The sequence below is a fragment of the Benincasa hispida genome, chromosome 1 (assembly GCF_009727055.1).
Source record: "Benincasa hispida cultivar B227 chromosome 1, ASM972705v1, whole genome shotgun sequence".
Taxonomy (NCBI): domain Eukaryota; kingdom Viridiplantae; phylum Streptophyta; class Magnoliopsida; order Cucurbitales; family Cucurbitaceae; genus Benincasa; species Benincasa hispida.
In genome coordinates, this window is record NC_052349.1 from 67,524,204 (window position 1) to 67,532,845 (window position 8,642).

The 8,642-nt window shown below is 33.4% G+C and overlaps 1 protein-coding gene across 1 annotated transcript; it reads right to left on the bottom strand.

Moving 5' to 3' along the window:
- Positions 1-1,740: 1,740 nt before the first annotated feature.
- LOC120082697 (casein kinase 1-like protein 2) lies at positions 1,741-7,154 on the bottom strand. Its single transcript, XM_039037978.1, has 14 exons — positions 6,654-7,154; positions 6,497-6,537; positions 5,342-5,411; positions 5,099-5,247; positions 4,912-5,007; positions 4,758-4,828; positions 3,726-3,787; positions 3,513-3,576; positions 3,348-3,432; positions 3,110-3,236; positions 2,946-3,028; positions 2,795-2,855; positions 2,557-2,705; positions 1,741-2,480 (listed from the first exon to the last, which is right to left on the bottom strand). The coding sequence occupies exons 1-14, from the start codon at positions 6,727-6,729 to the stop codon at positions 2,184-2,186; spliced, it is 1,431 nt and encodes a 476-aa protein (XP_038893906.1). The 5' UTR covers positions 6,730-7,154; the 3' UTR covers positions 1,741-2,183.
- Between the last annotated feature and the right edge of the window lie 1,488 nt (positions 7,155-8,642).

Here is an 8,642-nt window from a genome sequence, read left to right on the forward strand (position 1 = left end):
CTTCTCATCACCTCCAGCGATCGCCATCAACGGTCAACTCTAACCACATCCAACCACCACCTTCGATGGTAACTCCGACAACCTCTAATGGCGACCACCTCCATTAATTTCGACGACCATTATTTTAAATGATCACTTCTACAAATTCGAGTTCTTTTTATGCACGAGTTTTTTGTTTCATTGACGCTCGTGACAAAAATCGTCAATAAAATCTTAATTTGGAGCATAAAAATAATGATTAATTTAAAAATTCATAAAATGTATAAATGTTTATATTTAAGTTGGCATACAAATATGTAAAAAAAGGAAAGGAAAAAAACAAAAAAAACCTTTGTAGACACAAAAGTATATAAGTTCCATAAAAATAGTGAATTTTCGGTTTTTTGAGTTGTTCATAGTATTTTATAATTTTTTTTATATTGTATTTTGACATTAATAAAAACACTTTTAGCATATAAAAAACCAAACAAACTTGTATATCAAAATACTGTCAGATATATGAATATTTTTATTTTAAACAATTTTATCAAAAATATTTAAATGAAAATAACTTTTTGAAGAATATTATTTTTCCAAGTAAATCCAAGCAGAAGCTTATATCATGGCAAAAAGATAAATATGAACTAAAATTTGGAAGGTAAAAGGAAATTGTTGAACAAACCTATCAAATAGAGGATCTGGATTGACGTTTATGTATTCTTTTTCGTGAATTGAACTTTGCCATATCTGGGCTATATCACATATATATATATATATATATTGTATCATATAACTGGACTAAAGAATGTAGTACTTGTTACATATTTTTTGTAATATCCATTACGAGAATCATTATAATACAATTACATTTTGAAGGAATTTCATCAACAATGTATCCTAATTTATTTGTTATAGTGAAATCTAATATAATTTTATCCAACTTAACTAAACATGCACAAATTTAGAAAATGGTTGCTTAAATTATATATTAAAAAAATTTGAAAAATGCATGATCCAAACCTTAAACCTCATTCCCAAAACTCCCAACAATACATGTATGTACTTAAAAAAGATAATGCAATTCATAGTTTAATAAAAAGTTTCAAAACAAAAGTAATCACCATAAAAACATTATTTATGTTAGAAAAACTGGACTAGATACCCGACATACAAATTCAATTCAACACCTAAAACATTCAAAACGAACAAATAAACTCAAGACATGTAAACTCAACTCAATATCACAAACAACTCTTTAAGGACTAAAAAAGTTTATTATAAAAACTCGAACAAAGTACATGTACTTTAAAATTTGAGGATTAAGATGGTAGTTTCCAAAAAGGGAAAAAAAATAGTTACTTGATAATAATTAGTTGATAATTATAATTACACTTGAGGAAAAATATAGTGATGACTGATGACTATCTATTATTTTATAAGCACCAACTCATCCCAAAATGCACCAATCCATATGCATCACAATCTCATCACATAAAAAATTAATTAAAGTATTTGAAAAAAAGAGTAAAAATTTTTATGTGACATATTATGATTAAACAATTTAGTAGAATATAAAAAAATAAGTGAGTTGGAATGCACCTAAATATTTTTTTTTCCTTATTCTATACCAAGGATGTATTGTATTCTAATCTTGAGGTTATCTTCTAAGCACGGAAAGAGAGTTAGCTGCAGAGCTACAAAATGTGAATTAAAACGAAAAAAGATAAATAAGTAAACAAGAATATAGAAGACGACCCAAAATAGAAAGGTGTTGATAATCACACGGAGGCTTAAAATGGCCACATTACCGTTGCTAAGGAATTCAAAGCATAAGTACCGTTGCTAAGGAATTCAAAGCATAACAACTAATTACACATTTCGTTGTTCATTTGGATATCAATAAAAGAAAAGCCGAAGACAAATAGCAAAAACAAATACAACAAAACAGTATTCAACAAATAAATTAGAGAGAGAGAGAGACCAAACGAGAGCCACTACCTAAGGCAAGACTATAAATGGCTTTCATTGACAAGTTTTCGTTGACCCACAGTAATAATCTCCTCTTCCTAGAATTTATGTGATATTAAAATGTTCTTCGTTCCCAAGTTCCTGCTGTTGCTTTCCTAAAAACACAAACGAAAGCACAACAAACCGCCCAACCGTATTTACAAACAGATAGATAGCGAGCACGCAAGTGTTAACCGCTAATATTGTACCTTCTCATCTTGATTAAAATGGAGGCTTTCGATACCCCTAAGAGTTGATTCAAAGTTCCTGATGCCTGATATGTTTCTGGCCGAGGTTGTACGGTTCTGATCAGCTTGTAAAACAGGGGAATGCCTTTGTGCACTAGAAATTTTGTGTACAGCTCCTAAACTTGGATCTGGAATTGCATGGCGAGATGGGTCAGATTCACATCCGAGAAGGGTTGTATCTTGACCGCTACCAATGGCAGCTCGTCTTGATGATCCACTTGAACGCATCATATTGGAATTTGGTAGCTGGAATGGGGATTATAACAAGTTAACAAATGAAAAAAGAACACCATAACAAGCATTTAATCATTTAAGTACTCACTATGGGTTCCTTAGCAACAGCGGGATCATTTGTGGCTGGAGGTTTTTGTTTTGACAAATTTCCAGTGCCTGTAACTGGACCGGAGTTTCTCCTTCGCAAGGGGTCAGCTGGTACCCAACCACTCGGTGGTGGTCGACCTTCCTCCCCACCTTCAAGATACTTTATAGTTGAGATATGCAAGCAGCAAGATATTATGATGCAAGGAACACAAGACAAACCAAAATAACAGAAATAATACCAGGGTGCCTATCAGCATTTGCTACAGCCATAGGTACTCCAGAACTTGGTCCAGCACCGCCCTAAAGTTTAAAATGTTACATGGATTAAGGATAAATGAGCAATATAGCTATACAGAGAAAGGTCAAGCTCGTATGCATTCCAGAACTTACAATGGCACGGGTAGGTGGGGCAGTTATCTGGGATTGCTGGTACTTCAAAATGGTCCAATCAAACACATAATCGAACTGAAAACCTGAAAAAGCATACCTTTATTTAAATTAAAACAAAATAAAGACACTAAAATTTTAAAAAAAATGAATTATAAAATTTAAACCTTCGCGAATGAAAAGGTCACGGAAGAGTCTTTTTAGATAAGCATAGTCTGGCTTATCATCAAATCTTAATGATCGGCAATAATGGAAGTACGAAGCAAATTCAGTAGGGTATCCACGACATAGGGCCTAAGGCAGATGAACAATATGTACAATATGTCAGTATAATCTAATTGGATTTCATAATATTTGACACTAATTATCATTAGCAAGAAGCCACCCGAACATGGATAATCTAACCTCTATAGAAGTGGAGACTTTCTTTTCACTAATCTTTTCGTACTTTTGTTTCTTCGTTCCTGCTTTAAGTCCCTGCCAAGGAAGACTATAAAAATGACAGGTTACCACTATATATTTGACATTACACAATAAAAGAATCACAGATGATAACACAATAGCACTTACCTCCCCCTTAAAAAATACATAAGAACATATCCAAGTGATTCTAAATCATCCCTGCGGCTTTGTTCTGAATAATAAGAAAGAAAATTATAAGGAAGCAGAAGAAACAGACCTAATATCGTTTCTTTCATCTTCCTTCACTTCTCAATTTATGCTTTATGAGGTGTGTATTGTGGGAAGGAGAAAGCTAACAGAGGGAAAGGGGAAAAGGGATACCAATGCCAAGATGGGTATTCATGCTTGCATATCTTGCTGTTCCTGTCAAATTCTTGTTTTCTCTGCAAATTGTCAGCAGGTTACATTAGTCAAACTCATGGACATTGTTACCATGATCAACCAATAAAAGCCAAGTGCCTTTTTAACAATAAATATATTTGTAGCATTGATACCATCCCTCCTACACTAGGAGATGGTATCTTCTAATACACATTCAACAAGAAGGGTCAAATAAAGGACTAGGCCTACAATCTAACTCAAAGCCCCAAATCAAAACCAACAGACCCATACACGGAAAATGTAACAGTGGAGAGATCACAGAGTCATTTTTACCTCTCTTCCGCATGAGAATTAGTATATATGCTTTTCATGAAACATTATCATAGCTAAGAACTGACAATTAAAAAGGAAACAAAGAGACTGCAACTTTAACTCCGTACCTCTTAGCATGGAAGTATATCATCAAAAATATAAACAAGACAATTAAATAAGCAATCTTACATTTACATTATACCCTAGGATAATTGAAAATGAATATTATAATAAATTTTAGAAAACAATTTTTAAGAAAATTTTTAAATGAATGTCCAGAATGAAGGGAAGCCATGCCAAGTAACATCATGAACTTCCTAACACATAGTGTCAGAGTATCTTGAGCATTAATACAGACCCAGTAGAAGTTCTACAGAACATTAACAATTAATTCAATGATAACAAAGCATTGTCTAATCAAGAAAGGAGTAGGCATATCAGATTTGAACAATGAAACCATGTACTATACTTGCACACCAATGAAACCATATACTATAACTTGCATGCCACCAACAAAATTTATGCCACAAGACAATACTGCTCAAAATCAGTAATGAATTAAACGATAACAATTGAGATCTTCATAAAACACAGTTAAAATAAAATTTATACCACAGGACAACACCTGAGATCTTCATAAAACACGATTTAAATAAATCCACTATGAAACAAGACCAATATGAAATAAACAACAACGATATTTAATTATAAACAACTAACCTGTAAGGAATGTGCTGATGAGTTGAAGTGTCTCTGTACTTTTTAGCTAAACCAAAATCGATCGCGTAGACCTATGGCAACAAGGATACAGGACATTGGATGAATAAAGTAGAACATGAATGCTAAACCTTACAACAAATTAAAGAATTGACACCTGATTTGCACGTCTGCCTAAGCCCATGAGAAAATTATCTGGTTTGATATCCCGATGTAGAAAGGACTTGGAGTGGACAAACTCCACCCGATTGATCTAAAATAGGGCAAAGATATCAAAAAGCATTCATAAAAACGAACATGAGGTAGACATAGAGATGAGTGAACTCAATCAATTAAACGGTTACCATCTGATCTGCAAGCATAAGAACGGTCTTAAGAGACAATTTTCTGCTGCAGAAGTTAAATAAATCTTCAAGGCTAGGGCCCAACAAATCAATCACAAGAACATTATAATCTCCCTCAACACCAAACCACCTCACGTTTGGAATTCCAGCTGTCCAAATTGAGAAAAGTATGCAAACATGAATAATAAGGTGTGCAACTTGTAAACAAGAAAATGTTAAAGACTTAAGAGTAACGTTTATTACTTCCTCCTTGTAGTATTTTATATAGCTTTGATTCATACAGCAGTTGTGGATGTTTCGTCTTCACATTTTCCTGGAAATAGGAACTACCTCAGGACATGCAAATATTGCTTATTGTTGTAAAGACTATTTTATAGGAAACAACAATCAATTGCATTGATAAAGTCATTAAGTCCATCCAACCAAAAAAGAAAGTTGCAACTAATTTCAAGCTTAATTCCTGCCAACAGCTAACGAAGTACCAAGGGAATAACTAATCAGCCCATCCTATCATGGGAAAGTTATTATGCTAGGCTGTCGTGAAATTAAATACTGAAAAATAACAAGATAAATGACTACCTGATCCATGATAGGTGAAATGCATGAGTTTCTTGATCATACTTTTCTACCCATAAATTGATCACTTTCAACTTGGTGCAAGAATTCTAGCCTTTTTGTTCAACTTTGTATGACTTATCTTCCACGTGACCGAATGGAAGAGTTCTTTGTAATTCCTATGGCTAGATCCTCTTTTGAAATTTCATACTATCAATGGAATTCTCTAGGTACGTTTCTCGTTCCAAAAAAGAAAAAAAGAGGGGTATACTTGGGAGAACTATGGAATTTGAACCCACAGGGCCATAACCAAGTACTTGGGTAGTTGTGTTACATAACATCAACCTTTTGTATGAGAATACTCATTATTGATGATTAACATCACCTCATTAAGTCATTATGAAGATTCTAACAAAACCAACTCAACGTGGAGACTCATTCTACACAGATACCTAACCAAACGAACTTGCTTGAACTTTTCAGGTGCCTTATGACTCTACCAAAACCACGTCAAGTTTTGAACTTTCGACAAATCAAACTCTTCACACCTCCTTCAGGAAGCTCTACTTTCCAGATACTGTTACTTACGGTCTCGGTTAAAATTAAGGTATTGAATTATATCCTGTCTCAACTTTTAGTACCACCAAATCAAATATACTATTTAACACGTAAACTACTATAGTCAAACACACATACATGCCTATTTCGAGAAAAGAAAGAAGAAGAAGAAAATAACAGGACAGAATGATATGGTCCAAAAATATTGAGGACATATTGTTAAGCATATCATAAATTTTTAACGACAGCCGCAAAAAACAGACCAATTCTACAAAATTTACTCACAAGCTTAATTGCAACTTCTTCATTCGTCTGAATATTAGTACCTGAAATTAAAAACAAAAAACGAAAACGAAAAGCAAAATCAAATTTAAAAAAGCGACAAACGAAGACGCATAAACAGCATAACGACTCCAAGAGGGAAAAAAAACGAAGAGCAAACCGAGATAGATCTCTCCAAACGATCCGCTTCCAATTTTCCGACCGAGTTTAAATTTGTTACCAACTCGAGGCTCCATGATGCAAACTTCGCGCAGAAATAAACAAAAAGGGGAGGGGAAACCCTAGAATTATTGAGAAAAAACTCAAAGCCACAAAATCCCGGGGAAAAACACAGAAAAAACTCAAAGCCACAAAATCCCGGGGAAAAAACACAGATACACCGTCACGGCCTTAGATCGATAGCTAAGAGGCCGGACAGATCATCATCAAGAAGTAAAAATCGGTTGCCGATTGAATTGATGAAGGAGAGATGAAAGCGATGGTGGAATTGAGAAAGGGATCTGTTTTTCATCGTAGAAATTTAGGGTTGTTGATAGTTGTAGAAGAAGATGAAGAAGACGATGAAGGCGAATTGAAGAACATAGAAAACTCCATTGTTTCTGTTTCTCTCTCTAGCTTTGATCCAATCGAAGCGGAAATGGCAAATTGTTTACAGATGCAATCCTTTATTAAAGGGCTTTGTCTTTTCTTTTCTTTTTTTTTTTTTTTCTTTTTTATTTATAATTAAGTAATTAACTTATTTTTATTTTTGGTTTCGGATTCTTCGCAACTGAACGACGTCGTTGAATGCAAAAGTGAACCCTAAGCGCTTAATCCAAACGCTGAATTGTCTCTGCTCTGTCATCTAATGATGTTGACACACAAGGAATCTAATTAAATTTATATTCCATAGTTTTTAGAATTATTTTTTTTACTATTTTTTTTTTTCTCGTTGCATTTTCGAGATGTAACCTAGACTATACCAAATACTTAATCTAATTTTTAATTGATATTTAAAGTTCTTTTTTCACCATATATAGATAGAGAATTAAACATTTGATCTTTGAAGTTTTTTCTTGTAATATGTAGGATGAGATAATCGAATATTTGACTTCAAAGTTGATAGTAAAAACAACACATCAGTTCAGTTATGCTCATCGAGACAACTAACATATGTCGACTATATTTTAGTTATATGTATTTATTCTCTATTTTTTACATTCAAATGATTTCAATTAAATTCAAACATCTTGCTTTTTTTTAATTTTAAGGATCAAAATACAAATTAAATTCAATTTCATAAGTGAATAAGTGAGAGCAATTCTCTAGTATACGTTTGAGTGGAAATGACATTTATTACTTAATGAAATAATAAACCTTTTTGAAAAAAATGAAATAGTAAATGTTTGTACACTATATTTATTTCTAAATATTTTTAATATTCAAAACTCATTTTTTAAGGAAAAAAAAATCAACATTAGAATTTAGTAAATGGTATAACTTTTACTCTAAAACTTTTAATTTCATCCGACTGAATTTCAAATTTAAATAAATTTTTACAATCTTAACTTATATTCAATTTTTGTTGAGTTTACACATTAATTTTAATACAAAGTACAAATTTCTTTTTTTTTTTTTTTAGAATAGGTGATATTATTATACAACAATAAAGGAGATCCCACAGCCCAGGATCAAGGCATCAAAGCAACAATACACATGCAAAGACAAGGTAAGAAAACCAAAACAAAGCCAACAGGATAAGATCAGAACAAAACCAACACAAAAACGCAAACCCGTAAACCATCAAGAAGAAAGGTAGAGAAAAGAACCCAAAACCCCACAAACAAGTGGCTACAGCAAAACAGAGAACAACATGAAGTTCAAAAGGAAAAAACATCCGTACACACACTAGATAAGACCAAGAAGGTCAACCCGCCAGGAAGTAGAACAAGCACGGACTATAGAGACCATAAGGTGAACTAGAGCAGAAACCGACCTCGGTCGACCTCTATGCAGCTGCCGATTACACTCCTGTTAGATGTAGTATATGGACGCACACCAGAAAACACGGAACAACTTACTACTCATCCTCTTACCCGACCCCACTCGGCACAACCAACTCAACTCTACATCCCAACCAGCCACTCGATGCATCGAACCCAGCTGACGC

Bases quoted from the DNA above. Each gene is read 5' to 3' on its own strand.
- LOC120082697 (XM_039037978.1), bottom strand. From the start codon at position 6,729: ATGGAGCCTCGAGTTGGTAACAAATTTAAACTCGGTCGGAAAATTGGA. The intron at 3,237-3,347 runs GTTAGATTATCC...CATCTGCCTTAG, and splicing joins AAGTCTCCACTTCTATAGAG to GCCCTATGTCGTGGATACCC. The intron at 2,706-2,794 runs GTATTATTTCTG...AGTATCTTGAAG, and splicing joins AAATGCTGATAGGCACCCTG to GTGGGGAGGAAGGTCGACCA.